General features: G+C 38.6%; 1 protein-coding gene across 1 annotated transcript in view; it reads right to left on the reverse strand.

Annotated features, from left to right (window-relative positions):
- LOC122803164 (protein sel-1 homolog 3-like) overlaps positions 1 to 22,713 on the reverse strand; it is a 920,824-nt gene that overhangs the window by 802,102 nt on the left and 96,009 nt on the right. Inside the window, exon 2 of the mRNA XM_044072781.1 lies at positions 17,945 to 18,488. Coding sequence (XP_043928716.1) covers positions 17,945 to 18,488 — 544 coding nt within the window. The remainder of the gene's footprint in view (positions 1 to 17,944; positions 18,489 to 22,713) is intronic.

The following is a 22,713-nucleotide window of genomic DNA, read 5'->3' on the forward strand; positions in this document are numbered from 1 at the left end:
TTTGTTGTTTGCATTATATTTAGAACCACTGGCAAAGAAAATAAGGGACTCAGAAATTTAAAAGCTGGCTCTATTTGCAGATGATATTATTTTATACCTGACAAAATCAGAAAGGGACATCACAGTGTTGTGGAACATTTTAAGGCAGTTTCAAATATTTTCAGGATACAAAACTAATGAAGCTAAAGCAAAGGCAATAGCGATAAATTATGTACCCACATGAACTGGTTCAGCAATATCCATATTTATGGGGACATGATAAAATGAAGTATTTAGTAGACTGAATTAAAAATGATTCTGGTGTGACAGATATGTGGGAAGAGACTAGACAAAAGGTAATACAATAACTAAGAAAATGGAGGCTTTGTTATATGCATATGAATAGTAAGATGCAAACAGTTAAAATGGTTTAGTCCCTTTAGCCTTATATAGAAGTCAGGCATACTTTTATTAAACAAACGAGAAAATGTGGATAGCAATTAATAAATAGCTGAAGAAATTTATCTGGGAGGGGAAGACGACAACAGTCAAGTGGGATAAGCTTATTGTTCCAATAGAACAAGGTGGACTGGGATTACCCGATTTGAAGGGGTATTTCAGAGCAACACAGTTAAGGCTCCTATACATAGCACAAGCAGAAAACTATAATTCAAAGTGCAAACAGATGATGATGAAACAGGGGGGAAGCTCAAGAAACAAAGAGATACTGGGATTTTGAATGCAGACTTTTAGGGTGAATAACAATAATCATACAGAATATTATATTCATAAAGTAGCAGAAAGTATTCTAAGAACTAAGCCAACATGGGAATGGAAAAAGGAGATTCTGCCAATACAGATGACTGCAATTAGTGATACAGACAATAGACATGAGGGGGCTGAAATTTATTGGAGAAAACTGGCAAAGGAACCAAGGTATTGGGAGTAAATAACTAGAGAGGAAAAGATAATAGAATGGGACAATGCCAATAATTTATTTGGACTGCAGGTTAAAGATTGCCTTCCCTATCAAGGATTGATATCAGAATATAGGCAAAGAGAAAGAAATGGGGGGGGGTTCTAAATGAAAGACCATCACTGGTACAGTTTTTAGTAGAATCTAGAACATAAGTTGCCATTAAGAAAGGAATAATTACTACAGCATATAAAAGATTGCATGATAAATACAAAAATCTATCAGAAGAGGCTAGAAAGGAAGAGAGACTGGATAACCCACTCACAAAGAAACAATGGGGGGGTATATGTATGTCTCCCAAATATGCAACAAAGTCTAGAAGATTTAGGATCTTAGCTTGGAAATCTTTACATAGGTATGTTATACCCTAAGTAGACTCTAAAGAATTTTTCCTCAGGTAGACAGCAAATATTGGAGGTGATAGTGAAGAAAGAGGTAACAGGGAACATATTTTCTGGGAGTGTAATGAGATGACAGACTTTAAAGAGTCCCTGCAGACTGCTCTGTCAGTGATACTGGGTGAGCAAATTGGTGTAACTAAGGAAATTATTTTTTTGGAGCTGTGATACAGAATTGGAATTGCCTAGACATAGTATGGCCTTGCTGAGTCTAATTATAGTGTTTGCAAAAATAGCAATTACTAGAAAATGGAAAACAAAGTCTAAACCAACATTACTAAAAGTAGTGAAGATAGTAACAGAGAAAAAACAACTGGAACTAGTACCTTTAGAAAAGAGTGGGAGCAAATTACATAAGCAAAACTAGGAATTGTGGGATCAATACATACAGAGGAGGAAAAAGGTTTAAAAAAGGCAGGATTTGAATGAGTTATGTAATGTTTGACTGACAACTAACTGAATATCTTATAAGTAATGTATAATGTTTGCAACTATAGTTGTGTCAGCAAGGTTTGTAATATATAAAGTTGGCAACTGAGGTTGCATTGGTATGTTTTATTTTCATTTATATAAATGTAAGCTTGCCTATGTCATATGTAATAATTTAATAAAGAGGTTTCTTGTTCAAAAAAAAAAGGAATACTTGGGGAATATAAAGGTCTACACCATAACAAAACATAGTTTATAGACAATAAATCATTGCTAAACTTAGTAGAGTTCATTTCCTTTCATTGCCCTAGATCAGCGGTTCACAAATGGTGAGACCAACCTCCCTGGTGAGGCCCAGGTCTGTTTTCAGTGGAAGGTCTAAGTATACTTAAAATGGTAACTATTACTATTGATTTTGTGGTTAACCAGTGTAAATCTAGAAGGATAATAGTCAATGAATATATGCATTTGTTTCTATATTCTTTTTATTTTCTATGTTTGTCAGCCATCAAGGCTGCCCATTTGTTCCCTGCTGGAGTGGGAGCTTCATTCCCTCCAAGGCAAGTGTGACCAGAGCTCATCTGTAATGCGATCTGGTGACAGTTTGCAAGGGTATACTCATCATACAAGCAGCCATGAGGTGAGTTTGTACTCTAGTATTAGTCCTGCCCACTGGAAGTGAAATGAGTACCTGCGTTATCACAGGAACCATCTATGCCATTCTACTAGGGCATGCATGTTTTCACACATGCACCCACAAGGGCTACCATAACCAAGTTGGTTGGTGATACCCACACCTCTCACCCACCACTTGCCCAAGCTCTGCAGTGGCAGATCCCATAGGAGAGCCACCAAATCTCTCCTCCAAGTAAGCATGTCAGCAAATGTCAAGCCTATCCTGCACACCATCGCCATTTCTTGCAGCACCTGAGCCATTAATCAAACTCGGAATGTCTGAGTCACTATCAGGGCCTGATCCTCCTATGGTGATGAAAAATCAGCGGTACAAAAATAATGTACTAAGCCCAGTCCTGAGTATGTGTGCGTTTGTGTGTGTGCGCGTGTGTGCGTGTGTGCGTGTGTGTGCGCGCGCGTGTGTGTGTGCATGCGTGTGTGTGCGCGTGTGCGTGTGCGTGTGGGTGTGTGTGTGTGTGTGTGTGTGTGTGTGTGTGTGTGTGTGTGTGTGTGTGTGTGTGTGTGTGTGTGTGTGTATACGCAGTTATCTGTGCTTTTGTGTAAAGAACTATTTTTTTTTGTTTTGCCCCCCCCCCCCAGGACCCTGGCCAGTAGCTCTTCTATCTGCACCGAACTAGCCCATGTGTTCCAGTGATATGGAAGCCAGGCATTCCCAGGTTAGGAAAGAGCCCTATAGCTTGTTTATTCCTGTCCAGGAATCTTGATAAGCCCTCCACTTCCTGGCAAGAATCTAGTAGTAGTAGGACATGGGTCAGCTTGCAGTCTTGGGTTGCAGCCCACCTTCTCATTCAGGGAGCACCTCTTTTCCCTAACAACAGCTCCTTCAAACTCTGCAGTCTCTGGTTCCTAAGAGTAAGGATTCTTCCACATACCAAATTCCCTTCAGTTACATAGTGCAAATGTGCTATTAACAGTATGGGGTCAGCAGCCTCAAGGTCCACTGCATGAACACCTAGAACTCCCAATAGGTGTCATCCATGTGGCAAGACAGAGCCACCTCCCTCCATCCACAATGGGCAAGCTGGCAGCACCTGGTCACTCCCATCCTCTCAGGCCAACTTCTACAGGCACCTCAGCTGCTAATCGAATTCATTAGCTGCATTGCAGTTAGTGCTTTAGCCCTCTATGCCATGAAGATGACATGAAACACTATACTTTTGTTATCTAAGGCAGGCTTGAGGGAGGCTTAGTGTGACAGAGTTGGCGAACCTAAGCTGTGGACCAAATGGAATAGGTGGCATGGTCTCAGCATATTAAAAGCAAGACTGATAGAAATATTACAGAATTAGAACTCACACAAAAACTGCAGGAGATAAATCATGTCAACATCATCTGGTGTTAAAAGAAGCCCTTCATTTACTACAGTACAGCACAGAAAAAGTACCTTAATAATCTGCTATAACTGAAAATGGAAAACAATTGCATTATTATGAGCACTTCAACCACCTAAAAATTAACTCTGAAAATCATACTAGCAACATAAAATCCCAAATGTTATTACAATTCAGTAATCAAAACAGCTTAAAGCAAACTGTCCATTGCCTAGCCAGCAATATCAACATACTTTACATTACAATAACAAACATAGCTTTTAAATGTTTCTCCCCACATTTCTCCCTGTATTACTGAACACTTACTGTTAACCTAAGGACTGGTACCCACAAAGTGAGAAATACCTCCTCCTTTATTGATTAAACAAAAAGTAACTACACATAGATATACTATTGTCACTAATAAGGACTGGAACATAGTGATGAATGACCCACACATACATCACAGGACGCTTACAATAATTTTGATGGTATTATTAAATGATACATCCAAACATATATGCCACTGAGATGTAAATAATACAGATAACCTAAACAACAAACTGTTATGTTGTAATTGCAAAATCAATATACTACACAAAAAGAAAAATATGCCACTTTCAAAAGCAATCATAACTTAGTGAATACATTTTATCCATTGCAATCAAAATCCATTTTTGTAAAAAAGTATTCTCTTGTGTAAATTTAAATAAATGGAATGATGGACCGAATCAGAGAAAGTACAGTTGTGTACACTTACCATAAATGTAGATGTTCGAGTGTATTCACTGTTGCAGTCATTACATTTGGGTAATCTGCTGGCAGGTTGCCCTCAGTCGGCCTGACTAACAAAGTCTTGGGTCCTGCGTCAGTTGCTGTCCCTTCTTCCATGACGTCAGGTCGTCAGGGGTATAAAACATGCAGCCGATGCCATTACATCAGTTTTTCTTGCCCCAGATGTCAGGTGCCCCCCAAATGGGGAGCCAAATATTTAAGTAATTAAAAACACAAAAATATACCTCCAAATAAAAGCAAATACACCAAAAAGGCTTTTAAGCATAGTAAAGGAAAGTAGAGGCATTGTAAGAGAAAAAAATGGGTTGGAGGGAGGGTAACCAGGACTGCAACAGTGAATACACTCGAACATCTACATTTATGGTAAGTGTACACAACAGTACTATGTTCTTTGTGTTTCACTGTTGCAGTCATTACATTTGGGTAGATTCCCAAAGCTATGGTTGGGAGGATGGATTTATACAGCATTAGAACCAGCTATAAGGCCCTGCAGGACAGCAGTGGCAAAGCCAGCTCTGGATTTAGAGAAGAAAGGTAAATGGTAATGTTTGGTGAACGCATGAACTGAGCTCCAAGTAGCAGCTTCTAGAATGTCTCTGGTAGGAACACCTCTGAGAAAGGCTGTAGAAGTAGATGCAGCCCTGGTGGAATGAGATCTGATCTCCTGAGGAATAGTTTTACCATGGTGCATATAGCAGAAATGAATACAATGGCTTATCCATTTGGAAATAGTCTGCTTTGAAATAGCCTTTCCCTCTGCCCCTGCAGCAAATGCCACCAGTAGTTGTTCAGATTTTCTTAGAGATTTTGTCCTGTTTAAGTAAAATCTAAGTTGTCTGTGTACATCCAATGAATGCAGAATCTGCTCCCCCTTGTTCTGTGGATTGCGAAAGAAAGTTGGCAGATGAATGGTCTGATTAAGAGCCACACTGGATACCACCTTAGGCATGAAGGATGGATTGGTCCTGAGAGACACTCTGTCCGCATGAAAAATAATGAAAGGCTCCACTGCCATAAGAGCCTGTAATTCGGAAATCCTTCTGGCTGAAGTGACTGCTAAAAGGAAAGCTGTTTTCCAGGAAAGAAATTTTAAGTCTGCAGTAGCAGCTGGCTCGAAAGGAGGGTAAGTGAGTTTTTCCAATACAAAACTGAGGTCCCAGGCAGGGGTTGGAACTCTCCTGGATGGTCTTAAGGTTTTGGCCCCTCTGAGATACTGCTTTAGCAGAGGATGAAAGAAGAGGGGAGACTCTGTGTTGTAATGAGCTGAAATGGCTGAGGCATGGATTTTTATGGAAGAAAAGGACAGGCCCTTGTGAAGCATCTCAGTTAAGTATTGTAAAATTTGAGGAATATTGGGCACTGCTGTACTTATCCCTTGTGATTGATTCCAGGCACAGAATCTTTTCCGTTTGTCAGCATAAGATTTTCTAATACTAGGCCTTCTTGCGTCCAAAATGACATCCATCACAGGTCTGCTGAGGAATGCTAAGGGTGAATTTACGTGATTAGCCACGCTGCAAGATTCAAAGTTTGGAGCTGAGTGTGCAGAATTTGGTTGTTCTGCTGAGACAGTAAGGAAGGTGTCTGAGGCAGGTGCCACGGTAGAAGGTGTGACACATTGCGCAGGAATGAGTACCAGTGTTGGCGAGGCCAGTCTGGAGCAATCAAAATAATTTTTGGTTTGTCCTGTTTGACCTTAGTTTTGAAGATGGCATTGGTCTAATATATAAATCTGTAGGCCTGAAAACACCCTCAGAAGCCGGTGCCTGCACAGCGGCTCTGGACCCATCTAAGGTAGAGACATCTGCGGGTTCCATAATTGAAGCATCTCACAGTATACTGGACTCCGAATGGGTCTCAGTAGAGGCCTGCGAATCAGAAGTAGCAGGTATCAGGGGCTGTGAAAGCACCTCACTGAGTACCGGCGAACTGGCGACTGGCTTAGGAGAAGCATCGTTGTCAGTTTTGGACCTCGATGGCCTGTCTCTGTCTTTTTCTTTCCGTTTTTTAGGTATTCCGGTAGTCGGATTGCTAACCGATGACATTTCTGGATAATTAAAGCGTGAGCCAAAATATTTAGAGGCAAAAATATACCGACGTTTAATAGTGTGTTGATTAAATTTAGCACAAAACCGACAGCAAGGTACGTTGTGGTCAGGGCCTAGGCAAGGAATACAGTACAAATAAAAATCCTTATGAGGTATTTGCTTCCCACAAGTAATGCAATTATTAACTTTTACTGACATCGGTAAGGAGCAAGAAAAAGTTTCCCCAACGGGGTACTTAACTTTTTAGTTGAAGACTTCGGTTCTGAAACTCGAAAACGAAAATTTCAAGAGTTGGCCGACCGGCACTTGCGAACTGCTACTGCTTCGGGCACCGTGCGGCAAGGAAGACTGATGTAATGGCATCGCCTGCATGTTTTATACCCCTGACGACCTGACGTCATGGAAGAAGGGACAGCAACCGACACAGGACCCAAGACTTTGTTAGTCAGGCCGACTGAGTGCAACCTGCCAGCAGATTACCCAAATGTAATGAATGCAACAGTGAAACATGAAGAACATCAAATATATAAAATTAGAATTAAAGATGACAGGAATGCTTTAGCAAAACATGTTATGGATACTGATGATACCCATGTTTTTAAATTTCAGGCTACTGAATTATTAAATGAGACTTTAAGACTAGCGATTTTAAGAATACTACAGAAATAAGTGAGACTAAATGGATCATTAGAATGCAAGCCGACAAGGGAAAAGGTTTAAATGGCAGAGTGCCTTTAAGACCATTCCTGAAATCACAGCATCTTCTAAAATGGAAATGAGTAATTACTTTGTATCAATGATTGGTTATTTTGCATTGAGGTTGAGGTTTATGATTGGTTAAAAGAATGTTTTTAATGTATTTAAGTCTTGTTTTAGTCATTGTTATGTATGATCTGACAAAGCTCTATTTTAAGAGTGAAAGCACTTACCAATAAACTATTCATACGCTTTTATCTCACCCTCATTTCATGTGCTGATGTTCTATTGTTGTTTGCATAGACTTCCCATGAGTTGCCTTATTTCCCTTTACCATGACTTTAGAACCATCCTCCATGATAATTCTTCTGCAAAATCAACATGATTGGAAAATCTTTGAACTGGAAAGAGGTTACCAGGAGGGGTTGGTCATTTGTGGTAGGACTTACCACACGTGGACACCCTTTATGATTTTGGCCAGTTTAAATAAAATCAGTACTTGCCACACTGTCAACAGTTTCAGACTCAATGCTACAAAAAGTTGTATTGTCAAATTCAGGAAAATGTATATGTAGTTTGACTACAAAATGAATGGTCAGAAACTAAAACTAGATAATGAAATAAAAGACTTACAAATGATTATATGCACTAAATCATGCTTTGATCAGTGTGCAGGGCCTACTCAAAGACTTAAACTGCATATCACAAAAAGTCATTGCACCCCTTTCTACAGCTTTGATCAGTCCAGTTAAAGAATACAATGCCAAACTCTGAAGCTTAAAAATCAAGTCACCTGACTCAGCTCAACAAAGTTCTGTGATTCCTAACAAAGAAAATAAAGGAATTCAAAAACATGAACCACACTAATGAACTACTGGGGTTATGTTTGGTTACAGTATCTTACACAATACTTGGGGGGTCCCTGTTTGGTACATAAAAAGAATCTACTCTTAAATAAATACAAATAAAAGAAAAAAATAGGGCAGATTCGTTACACCATGGCTACTAAAACTTTAGAATGAATTACTGCATGTAATAAAGTTAAGCAACTCATTTTACATTATTAAAAAAAACACTGATAATTACATAGACAATAGTAAATACCAGCACAGAGTAACAACACTCAAGTTTCTTGAAGCTTGGTAGGTTGAAATTCTTACAACAATACCTGTGACCCTATCAACCGTGCATAAGCATGCATGCAGAAATGACGTATCAATTCTGAGTAAGGTGATATTCCCACACTAGTCAGAGGTGGTACACAGATTAGCAACAAAGAGCTGCCAATTTGTGAACCTAACAGAAAAAGGAATAGGGTTACATAGACTGATTTGTTAGAAATGCCTTCTGATGTTATACAGTTATTATTATAGCATTTCTATTGACTGTAAAGCTTAATGGGTCTAATGGTGGCATTCACAGTCCCATGTTCCCATCTGCCTGAGGGTAATTATCGAATCATGGCACTGCACCAAATTTTAAATCAGCAAAGCACAAATAAGTAGTACTGGTATCAAAATGTATCAGCCCAGCAAATAAATTCCCACAGCAATTTCACACATCTGAAGCAATGTAAAATGAGTTGAAATAAGTGTAGTTTTCTCCAGAGGAACTTGTGTATATATTTAAACTTACAAACGGCATTCAGTATTTTTGGCTAGAGATTGTGGGTGTGGGCCTCTTGAAAATTTTCACAACAATCTGCACTGAGCTGAGCTTAGTGCTGTTGGCCAGTAGCTAACCCAAACTGTTTTAAGGTTTCTTTCATTTATTGTACAGGTGTCCTTATATGAACACCATTTGGGCTTTTATAAGGTTGGAAAGGGAGACGGTAGGAAAGCTGGAAAAAGAAGATGGAGAAAATTTGGAACACACAGAAAGAAGACATTAAGAGGACTGTTGCAGGAGGAGATAGGAAAAGGAGCACTATTTTTGTATGGGGGTAGAACAGACCCTCCCCCCATTTTTCAAATGTTTTAAGAGGGACGTTGGGGAAGCAGTAAGGGTAGAGGTTGTAGGACAGAGGCAGTAGAAAACAGCAAAGGAACACACACATAAATAACAGACAAAATGGCAAGAACACCGGGTGGCATCCAGCTGCCAACCTGGTCTGAAGGACATCAATTATACCCCCTCATTGATACTGCTGTCAAGGGAGATTTCAATGGTGGGAGGATAAGATCTCTGGTGGCCTGATCATCAGACCTGTGTGGGTTTGTGACACCGTCCTCTCAACTGCTGCCTCAAGCAGGCCCTGAAGCTCCTAATGTTCACAGCTTACCAGGATGTCAAGCACTGGAGCTCAAAGAGTTGGAGCTACTGCTCCTACCCTGTGAAGACACTCCCAGACAGGCAGGGGGAGGTGGTGGGCATTCCCTCACCTGGGAGAGATGTCTGAGCTGTCTAGCTCCCTCTGGACCTGAACAAAAAGTAACATAAAGGAAGACAGAAAAAAATGAGAGAGAGAGAGAAATGGAGACAAGAAATGCACTCATAAGTGCTTTAAAGCACATTGATTTATTTAATAAAATAAAATTAAACATTTCCTAATTTATAAACGTTTTCCTTAGTGTTTGAATGGCTATTTTCTGAGAAATACTTCTTGATAGCACTTGTTATTAATGCTTGTTATGTCATGTGAAATTCTGCTTTATTACTTTATGGATTACTGCAGCCATACCTCTCAAGTGTACCTCATTACGAGGAAAGTACCTCATTTGGGGTCTGAAAAAGTGCATGTTCCTCAAAGTTACTCAGTGGGATCTTAAAAAGTGCATGTTCCTTGAAGTTCCTCAAAGTTTCACATTGAAAGAGTCTATCACACATTCAGTGTTAGGATTTTTTTTTTAAGTGAAATCCATGGTATATAGAAATGAATCATATTAATTCATTAAAGGATGATCTTTATGAGTAAGACTAGCATATTTTAACCATCCTATGACCTTCCTAGTTGAAGTTGTTAGTAAGCCATTAGTATGTGTTCCACATTTTGCCCATTTGTTCCACATTATGAAGGCGAGTGTTCCTCATTTTGGAGATGGAAGATTGAGAGCTATGACTGCAGTACTAAAAAGTCACAATATCTTCAAGATGGGGAAAAGGTGGGGGTTCTTGCAGGTACTAATTACTGTTTCAATAACAATTAATGCAGTAACTACCTGTGTTGGCATAACTGACATATAATGCATTTCCTTGCACTTCAGTAGTTCAGTATAATACACAAGCATTCATTTCTCTGGTTTTACAATACCAACTGTGGACTGATGGTCTGACTGTGATCTGTCAGATAGAAACTTCGTACCACTTTACTGAGTGGAACTTTTATAAGAGCATATATTTTTATATAACATTTCATGTCTCACTGCTTTCTACTGGTGCTGTTGCCTAGTATACATGCAATTTCCTCCTCAGCTGTGGACATATGAGAAAAGGAGAAAACGAAAGTTGTTTACTCATTCTATCTGTGCTTGTGTGAAGGCTAAAAACAATTCATTACTTACAACTTCTATTAGCTGTATTACTAATTAATACATTTCTAAATGATGTCAGCATATTTCCACCCCTTACATGATTCATGTTCTGAAGCAGGCCACTATCTTTTCCTGAGGAAATGCAGCATGTTACCCTGCAAATGCATGAATGGGCCTGGGTGAAGTATCACTTGCAAAACTACAACAAAAGTGAGAATGTATTCACCCTGGAAAAAGCTATTGTGGAGTATGTCTTTGCCTAATGAACTCTATGTTAGGACAGTTGCCATTGCAGGGATGATCGATATAAGAGTTAAGGTGTTTGCATCACAGACACAAGGTACAGGGTTTGATTGTCACATTTCAGGGGAATTGGCTGGACTTAAAATGGCCCATAGTGGCAGCTAGCCTAGTACTTAACTATGTATAAAAATTTTAGGAGTTGGGGGTTGAAATAATGGTTAAGGTCTTTACTGTTACAAGGTAGAGGGTTTGATTCTCACGTTTGAAAGGGAAAATAGTTATGCTTGAAATGTCCGGCTCTATATTAGACCGAATGTTCACAACCGCGACACATAAACACCGAACAGCTGAAACAGTGAAACACATAAACATCGAAATACAGAACACCAAACGGATTTCCTTGGCCAGCAGGGTGTTTGTGGGGAAGAGGAAATATATCCTTTTCCCCACGGCAGTGCGATCTCGGAGTTGGTATATATAAGTAGGGGGGTGTGGGGGTGCAGTGTGTTTATTGAGGTATGTTTAAGTAAGTTTTACTTACCTGTATGGCGCTGTTGTTTTCAGAAATGTGTTTGGCATTCCGTATTTCGATGCTTACGCGTTTCGCTGTTCGGCATTTACGTGCCGCAGTTGTCGTCTTCGCGGTTGTGTACATTCAGTCTTTTAATATAGACCCGAATTGGCCAACAAGAGCAGCCATCCTTGCATTTACCTATCAGGCCTATGGTGTGTGACTTTAATAGATTGTTACTGCCAGCACTGAATATTCCTGAGATGATACATTCATAGGCACCCACAGTGTTTGCAGAAGGGTGCAGGTTTGGTTACTGACGTACTGATTTATTTCTGACACTTATGGTACCATAGCAACCTCAGCAAATAGTCAGTTTCAGGAAAGAAGGCCACATTCCTGCAAGAGTTGCCAACTTCTCAAACAATTTCAAGTGACTAGTCTAAATTGTAATTAAATATTCATACCAATGTTTAGCTATGTGTGTATGTGACTCTTGCCATTAGGTCTGTGACATGGTAAGTTATTATTTAATTATTTGTAGTCCCAGACTGTATCTGTGTAAGAGTAATTGGCAAATAGCAGCTCTGCACCAGTATTTAAAGCAGTAAAGCATGAATAAATGGGGACGGTTTCAGAACTTGGTGCAAAGGCCCTCTTTGATGTATCAAGCCCTGGGTTTGTAAACTGGACCATGGACCTGCAAAAGTAAACCTGAATGTACCCTCTTTTAAGTTAACTGTCCAAGTGGACAACTACACTTGACTGGATTTTGTTTCTTAAAAGTAATAGAAACTGAAGTATAGCTAGACACTAGAATCTAAGTAAAGCTTTTTCAGCATTTCAGAACGTCAATCATATATGTCATTGAAGTTGTGAAGTAAATCCATACGTGTGTGTGTGTGTGTGTGTGTGTGTGTGTGTGTGTGTGTGTGTGTGTGTGTGTGTGTGTATACACACACACACATATATATATATATATATATATATATACATACATATATGTATTTATATATATATATATATATATATATATATATATATATATATATATATATATATATATATATATATATGTATATATATATGTATATATGTATATATATATATATATATATATATATATATGTATATATGTATATATATATATGTATATATATATATATATATATATATATATATATTATATATGTATGTGCGTGTGTGTATAATGTATATCAGTGTTAATACATTATTCAGGGTAGTAAAATGTTTCACGTCTGTTGTAGAAACATTATTGTTGCTGCGACATCAGAGTCATACCCGAAAGATTTTTATTAAATGTTTGCTATATTTATTAAGCAATGCAATTCAGTTACACAGTGGTATTAAATATTCTTTATTAACAGCTTCATAAATGTTACTGTTTAGCCATAGGTAATATTAAATTCAATATACATTGTGAAAGTTATTTTAATTATGTTGCAATACCATTTATACAAGTATTGGTAATGTTCAGGGGTGGCTCGTGCTATTGGATTGCAGGACTGCAGCCCCCCAGCTGTAAAAAGAAAAATAATTTAAAAAAATAAAATATTTAGCCCTGGCTGCTTAGCTGCAAGTCCGAATGACTCACTGTTAAAGTCCCAGAACTCGAACTGCAAACGCATGCTTGGTGAGTACAAAAAAAAAAGTTTCAGTAAATCGAGACTGCTGTTACAGTGGTCCGGATTAAGAAGAGAAGGCATCAGTGTACAGATGCACAGAAGTCTATGCGGTTTGTAACTGCAGTAAAGTGGAAGGGGATCAGACTGCCACATCCGCAATCACGTATGTGACGTGGATGGCTAGATGGCTACTGATTGGTTCTCACTCTCTTTCTGCGCTTTGCATGCTGGGAAAAAGAGAGTGAGAAACAGTACTTAGCACACAGTTGGGTTATCAGTTTGTTTGGATTTGATTAGAACTACTTGCCATTCGTCATGGAAGCGTCTTCAATTATACATTATCCAGCCCAGCACTAGCAGCTAAGCAAACTCTAAGCACTGAAATCCACTTGAAAGTTAGCACACAATGCAGAATACCGCTGAAGGCGCAAACTTCAGGAAACAAGCTGTGCCAAATGCCTGTGTTATTCCTTTTGTACAGCTTAAGAGCTGTCAAATATTAAACTGGCACAAAATCAACCTTCCATTTTAAAATGGCAAATACTACCTCTTTTAATGCAGAATACAGACTAAATGTGGAACACCTGTGCAATTAGGAAGTTCATAGCATAGTTAAAATGAGACTCTGCACTTAAAACAAGTTATTCTGTATTGTTATTATTTACTATAGAAATTTCTTGAAAAATTTTTTAAAATGAAACTCTAGCAGGGTCTATATTAGATGCACGAACACTTAAATGTTCGAATCTCCCCCCCACACACACACACACACCCCTACTTTAATATATCAACTCCAAGATCGCTCTACAGTGTAGGGAATAGGAAATTTCCCATTTCCGCACTGTAGTTCATTGAAGTGCAATCTCGGAGTTGGTATATTTAAATAGCGGGGGGTGCAGGGGGTCTTGCCCCCCTGCTTAAACCCTTTCCTCATATTTGTTTTTTTTTTATTTACTTTTTTTTTAGAATTTCGAACGTTTAAATGTTCAATCTGTAAAGATCAACCTTTACAGATTCAAACATTTAAGCTTTTGTTGCAGTAATATAGACCCCTCTAACAGACCCTTTCAATATGACACAGTACTGTGAACCATGATCTTTCTACAACTCAAAATGAGTAAAGTTTGGGCAGAGTGTCTTTAGATGAACTAACCAAATAAAGGTATCAACTCTAAGCTTGTTGCATAAAAGTGACATCAGTCGCAACAAGTCCTGTATGAGTGTTTTTTTTTTTGTTATAATAAGCGTGGTTTCTATGGTAATAGCAGGATCTAACAGGTGAGGGTATTATGTTTATATTTGTTGCTATTTGTTAGCATTCCTTTTTTTGTATGTATGACAAGTTGCTTTCTACTGTAATTGTTCGGGCACTAAGGGAGTCAGACAGATTTGATTCCCAAACAGTTCCCTTTCTCAAGCCTGTCTTGAAATTTTCCAAGTGATTTCTATTGCATTAATTATTTTAAACCAGAAGCTGAATGTTGAACTTTAAGGGCGACTGTGAAAAAGCGAGAACTAGTTTAGTGGCCACCCCAACAGCTGCGGGTTAGGCACGTATTTAATAGGATGACTTTGCTTGCGTGCAAATAAACACACAATAGCTCTAATTCTTCTCTCTTTAGCTAGCACTCTTGTTGCCATCATGTTCTCTGCTGTTTTTAAGTTTGTGAATATGAGTAGTAACCATTTTATAGCATCTAAATTAATGGTCATTAACGCTGCTGTTGCCATGCACGCGTCATTACAGTCAGGTTATTTTGTCAAACCTTTCATGTTTGTTGGCTGCATTAGTACAGCTAAATATCATTTGTGAAGTAACACACACATTGGCCTCATAGTAAATCATTTTATGTGGTTATGACTGAGAGATGTTATAGCAGTAGGAACCATCCTCTCAATTGTCCAGATTTTCGCTTCTTATTTTTGGTCTGTTCCTCATAAAATTTGTGATTTTCTGGCAAATAGTTGAGGATTGAAGTCACTAAATAATGACATATATTTGAGTTTCAGACTTCATATCCTTCAGAAAAAAATATATAATACTGCAAAATCTGTAATTCTAGCAACGTTCTGACCTTACAGGAGCAGTATTTAAAATCTGTCCCTAGTTTTCAGCACCCCCCCCTCCCATTATTTCTGACTTTGTCCAGATAGACCTCTTGTGCTTCTGTTGAAGAAAGCCTCTAAGGGTTGATACTCATGGCTGGCCAAATAAAACTTAGTACTTATTGGTTCAATCTCTGTGTATATCAATTTGTGTAGAGTTTCAGACAGAACTGCTGATTTAAACTCCTTGGAAAAAGGAATGGTGCAAGTGGGGAGGTAATTATGTTTTCCTATTGTTATCATTATTGTGACGATCCTCCTCTGGGCCCGTAATCAAGGAGCCTTGATCCTTACCACTGGCACCAGTGGAGGATGTTCACTGGGAGGATGACAGGTACACACTCTATTTCCAGATGCAGCTCTCTAAAATGTGCAACTGTTTTGTTTAGCAAATGGGTTAACTATTGTGGTATAGAGTTTTAAAGCAGTGTTAGTAGCACAACAGCTTGCATACTTGTGTCTTGATGCAGAAGGCTGTAGGTATTGGTAGATATTGTTAGATTGTAATGACAGAAGTTTGAGTGGCCTTTTATGGTTGAAATGTTCTGAATTGGGCAGCTTTGTTATTAGTGGTTCATATGTTTTGTTTCAATGTTTACTGGAAAAAATGTTCAAAACTATAAATTTAAAATGCGGTCTAACAAGTGCTGCTGTATTATACAAGGGATATAATTTAATCAATATATTTTATAATTGAATAAATCAAGAAGGTGAATCAAAGAACTTTTTCATGGTGCTAAATATGTGCAAGGGGCCTATGATTTGAAAACAGCCCAAAGGTGGTAAACTTAGCCCGCCACTGGCCAAATGCATTTTCTTTGAATGTGGGTTTCAGTGCTGTTTCAATGAATGAATTTCAAAGACAGAGAAGTTTTAATGCTAAGTCTGTTTTCACTGTAAGACTGTATTGCTTTGTTTAGCAACTGTCTGTCAGTGTTTATGCTATAAAATTTTAAATAAACGTTGTAAATTAAATCCAGATATCTGTAATCACTGTAGAAGTAAAGCATAAAACAGTATGCACACAGAGTTTTGAACACTGGAGGCAATGTGTTTTGGGGACTACTGATGATTTTCTTTTTTTTTAAATATAATATCCTGGCAAGAGTCAAAGCGATACTAGGTATGCAGTGTGTTCTGGAAAGCCATTTGTGGATAACATCTGTATTTTTTTAACCAAGTATTTTTTGCAGGGTTAGTCAAGATTAATTAGGGTGGCTTATCAATGTTTTGTTGTTGAAACAAACTACTTTTGCTTGACCATGCTGGAGGCTTAGAAACAGAACATGCTGTAGGGATAGATTCCTGTCCCAGAGACTTCCCATACTCTGGCACAAGCTATCTTTCTACATCAAGCAGAGTTCCTCACTAGCACTCTTCAAGAAAAATCTTGATGAGTGGATGGGAAATAGGAAATTCACCCCAGGGATCACTTCTGCGGCCCTGCCCGACAGGGCCACAGGAAAATAACCTTCTTGGGTGGTGAAAGCCAGGGAACCTTGTTGGCTAGGCTTACATAGGCCCTTGGGCCGATAGTCTAGTACCTACCTATGACCCTATAAACCTATGAGTAAAGTCTGTATGGGTGAACTGAAGTAAGATCACATGCAAGTTCTTGGCTATGTAATGTGAAAGAAATACAGTAATGTAACTGCAGTCTTTTATTTTCATTATTTTAAACCTTGTATGCTCAAAGCAGATTCTCTGGGTAAACAGTTGGGATGGGGCAATGCTTATGTGCAAATGGAATGACTGCAGTTGTAGTTTGCTTTGCAAGACTAATGTGCATTTGAGTGAAGTAAGATCAACCATAAGCCCTGAACTGAGTGTTGTTTATGTGAAAAAAAAAAGAATGCTTACCTTAATGACAGTATTGTCTTTTTTTGTTGTTTTTATTTTTAACCTCGCAAGATCAAATCAGATACTGTGGGTGAGGTAGGCACTGGGATTGGGAATTGGGACAGGGTGTGAATTAAACATATTTCCCTACTGTTTACTGTTGTTGTAATTATATCTTTGCAAAACTGTAATACTTTTTTGTTTGTATTTTACGATGAATGTAAAATAATTAGCAAGTTAATGAGTATTTCTAGTTGGCCACACCTCCTTTCTTGCTGACCATGCCCATTCAGCTGACTCCTGCAGCCCCCTTTGATTTGAAGTCACCAGCCACCATTGGTAATGTTTTTTGTGATTTCCAGAAGATTCCTCCACTGCAGCTCTTCATAATATTGAATATGATGCCTTTACTGCAAACTGCATTGCTTTTGGCATGTCTGCTGCCACCCTTGGAGGAAAACTGAGTCAAAGGATAATCGAAACAAATAGATATTAGTGAATGCAATGAGAGTCCTTCTAATGACTCTGGACAAACTAAACTGTCAAAATAGGAAAAAACTGTAAATCAACTCCAGAAAGGAAAAATCAGTGTTCTTCAGGCCATACAGGTCACCTAATACTTCAGAGACTACTGTGAAAATTAGTGATGGAATGCAGCAATTGCCATGCTGTAGAGAGTAGAATTCAAGCATGGAAGCAAGGCCAAGAAATTAAACTGGGCTAATCTTTCAACACTCTGTGCCCATATTCATCTTTCTAACAAATCTAAGGTTAAATGTAATTAAGAACTCTTTATACTCACCTTCTTCTACTCTACACTGTGGTATGGTATTCTCCTGAAGTTTCCAGAGGATTTCATGGTCCCACCGTAAAGTCTGTTTTGGAGGTCTCAGAGGCCTGCTGAAGGGAGTCACTGGCTGGAGAATATGAAAAGTTTTTGCTAGGCCCTGCATGTAAGAACCTCCACCAGCATCCGCAGATGGAAGGGACTCCTCACTTGACACATCAGCTATCCAGGCCCTTAGCATTATACTAAGCACCAAAACTGAGTGTTTCAAAAAGTAGTCATCCCGAAACACAATCTGGTCAGGAAAGTCTATTTGTACCTCCCTCACCTTAGCAGCAGAACCTGAAGTGCACATCCAACGTTTCTTAAATACAGACACTGCTGTTTTCTGCTCAGTAGATGCTATGACCTCGACATTAACAATCGCTTCCTGCGAGCAGTGGTACAGAATGCCCAATGGGTAGCCATCTTCTGGCTCATCTGGAGGATTTAGAAACTCAATGAAGTCACTCTTTGGGAGGTTGTGCAGGCTTATACGTTCTCTCTCGCATAAAGCAAGCTATAAATAAATAAATAATATTAGAACATTCATTGCATTTATACAGAAAGATTCAGAGGCAATTTAAGTTTCATTTTTAAGTCACTAGATGCCTATTCTATAATAATTAACCAAAAAAAAAACATATCTCACTTCTGCTGACACATTTTATAATGTAAATAGCACACATTTCACAGACAAGTACAAGCACATCATAAGGCTCCAGGTTCAAAAGTCATTTTACTTTTAACTAAATGTGCCCCAGTTTTGAAACAGAAAAGGATCACAGTTCTAGCTGTAGTGCTAACTTTTTGTTTTGTACTCTTGGCATTGATTCAAGGTATTAATCTTTGGATTAGTTGCCATGATTTGTGCTGAATCATGACATCAAGTACTGCTTTGTAAACCTTTGCTATAAAACCAACATCAAAGAGCTATGGGAATACATGGAAGGGAAACATGCAGCACACAGAAGACAGGGGGATCCAGTCATACATATACATGTACTCCACAGCACAGACAAAGCACGATTACAGTAACACAGTCATACACGTGTACACCACAGCATAGACAAAGCATGATGACAGTAACACAGCCATATACGTGTACTTCACAGCACAGACAAAGCACGATGACAGCAACACAGCCATATGCATGTACTCCAGAGCACAGACAAAGCATGATGACAGTAACACAGCCATACACTTGTACTCCAGAGAACAGACAAAGCACGATTACAGTAACACAGCCATATGCGTGTACTCCACAGCATAGACAAAGAACAATGACAGTAACACAGCCATACACATGTACTCCACAGCATAGACAAAGCATGATGACAGTAACACAGTCATACACATGTACTCCAGAGCACAGACAAAGCACGATGACAGTAATACAGCCACACACACATGTACTGCACAGCACAGACAAAGCACGATGACAGGAACACAGCTATACACATGTACTGCACAGCACAGACAAAGCACGACAGTAACACAGCCATACACATGTACTGCACAGCACAGACAAAGCACAATGACAGTAACACAGCCATACACATGTACTCCACAGCATAGACAAAGCATGATGACAGTAACACAGCCATACATGTGTACTCCAGAGAACAGACAAAGCATGATTACAGTAACACAGCCATATGCTTGTACTCCACAGCATAGACAAAGCATAATGACAGTAACACAGCCATACACATGTACTGCACAGCACAGACAAAGCACAATGACAGTAACACAGCCATACACATGTACTGCACTGCGCAGACAAAGCACGATGACAGTAACACAGCCATACACATGTACTGCACAGCACAGACAAAGCACAATGACAGTAACACAGCCATACACATGTACTGCACAGCACAGACAAAGCACGATGACAGTAACACAGCCATATGCATGTACTCCAGAGCTCAGACAAAGCACAATGACAGTAACACAGCCATATGCATGTACTCCAGAGCACAGACAAAGCATGATGACAGTAACACAGCCATATGTGTGTACTCCAGAGCACAGACAAAGCACGATGACAGTAACACAACCATACACGTACACCACAGCACAGACAAAGCATGATGACAGTAACACAGCCATAAGCATGTACTCCACAGCACAGACAAAGCACAATTACAGTAACACAGCCATATACGTGTACTCCAGAGCACAGACAAAGCACGATGACAGTAACACAGCCATATGCTTGTACTCCAGAGCACAGACAAAGCACGATGACAGTAACACAGCCATACACATGTACTCCACAGCACAAAGCATGATTACAGTAACACAGCCATATGTGTGTACTCCAGAGCACAGACAAAGCATGATGACGGTAACACAGCCATACACATGTACTGCACAGCACAGACAAAGCACGATGACAGTAACACAACCATATACATGTACTCCAGAGCACAGACAAAGCATGATTACAGTTACACAGCCATACGCATGTACTCCACAGCACAGACAAAGCATGATTACAGTAACACAGCCATATGCATGTACTCCAGAGCACAGACAAAGCACAATGACAGTAACACAGCCATATGTGTGTACTCCACAACATAGACAAAGCAGAATGACAGTAACACAGCCATGCACATGTACTCCAGAGCACAGACAAAGCACAATGACAGTAACACAGCCATATGCATGTACTCCAGAGCATATACAAAGCACGATGACAGTAACACAGCCATACGCATGTACTCCACAGCACAGACAAAGCACAATGACAGTAACACAGCATATGACAAACTACCTAGGATGATAAACACATATGGTTACAAAAAGCTCCAAGAACAGCTATGAGGCACCTTTCTGTACTAATTCTATGGCGGCATTAGACAGTATAACAGCATTAGACATTAGACACTATGACAGCATTAGGCAGCACTTGAGGTAACTTGAACTACATGACATTTGTGGCTTACTGCTTTGTGGGGCAAATGTGATTATTCTTTCACTTCAAAAGACAAGCCATATTTAATTTTCAATTATTATCTCATTTTTATTCAAAAATAAGAGTTCTGTTTGCGTGTAATACACAGACAAATAGCTTTGGTTTCAACTGTTTAATGTTTAATAAAACAGTTATGTGGAGAAAAATGCAGGTACAAAGGACAAATCTTTTATTAACCACTTCATCTCTAATAGTGGTCAAAAATTCAATATATTGATTCAACGGCAACTTTTCTTAAATTTGTTCACTCATTCAGTCGGGAAAGTATGGTGTTTTTAGATGTGACAATTTCTAATGATGTTGAGGGAAGTTGTTTGAAATCAAATATCCATTGTAAACCTACATTTTCCAACAGTTATCTACACTTTCAAAGCTGCCATGCTATGTTTCAAAAAAAGTCTGTGGTAAAAGGCCAGTTGGTAAGATTGGCCATGATGGTATCCAGTCATTGTGTATTTGTAGTTGAATGTGATAAACTGTTGGATATGTTTGTTAAGCGGGGGTATCCTATTGAATTTTTGATCCCTATTAGAGATTAAGTGGTTAATAAAAGATTTTGGAAGATTTACTCCCCCTTTTGTGCTATACTGGTAACGAGATACGGGGGGGGGGGGCTGTGAGTGATAATATTAGGCTAGAGACCCCTGCCATAACTTTAGATACAACTACAGCAATAAAAATAAATAAATAAATAAATAAAGATTTTTCTAAATCATGTACATTGACCTTTAAATTAGATTCATATAGTATTGTTAGGGTGCTAAAACATAAATGGTTATTAATTTCATCCAATTCCCAGTTACACAAATTTTTGGGTGAAGAACCGGTAACTGTGTACCGAAGAAATACTAATTTTAAGGATCTACTGGAGAGGGGTACTCACTATAGTGTAAAGGGATGTTGCACAACAGATAAAAGTGGTATGTCCAAATGGGGCCATTGTAAGATTTGCCAATACATTTTGGTGGGGGACAGGTTTGACTTGAATGGTTAGACTATTAAAGTCTCATGGAACTTCTACGGCAGCTTAGGTTAAATGCACAAGTATTTTCTGGTTTAAATGAAACCTGTTCAGTTGTTTCTGTTCTTAATCTTAGAGAGTTTACAGTGCTGAAGTGGTATTAGGGCTATAAATATATATATATTTATATATATATATATATATATATATATATATATATATGTATATATATATATATATGTGTGTGTGTGTGTGTGCGCGTATGTGTATTTCTGTCTTTTAATGTAATAAAGGAAATAACATTTATTTTCATTTTTAAAATATATGAACTGATACGTATATATACACATATATACATTTTTAAGTCAGTTTCCTTTAAATTTCAGAATTGTTTTAACTGTCATGTGATTTTAATTGTGTATTTAAGCATGGCTTTGTGTATTCATAGTAGTTCTTATGAAGTCCCACATGGGATGAAAGAGCTAACTGCTGGTAGTTTTATATGACAATAAAGTGCAGTGTGGATTCACCTTTGCCTTTCTTCCTACGTGGTTACTGGTTTTGTACAAAGGACAAATATAACCAAAGAATTTATATAGTAGTGCTGTCTGCAATTTTATTTCAAGATTTCACTTCCAAATACATAAGACAATAAATGAATGATTCTGAATGCATAACCACATACACATAATGTACATCAGAGAAAAAAATATAAGTATTCCATTTGTAAATTTGCCTCCGCAGTCTGTATTCTCACTATCCATCCCTTCCATGCAGCTAGTGGATTAAAATATATTT

This window comes from Protopterus annectens, chromosome 5.part1, assembly GCF_019279795.1.
Source record: "Protopterus annectens isolate FY-2018-M chromosome 5.part1, PAN1.0, whole genome shotgun sequence".
NCBI lineage: Eukaryota > Metazoa > Chordata > Ceratodontiformes > Protopteridae > Protopterus > Protopterus annectens.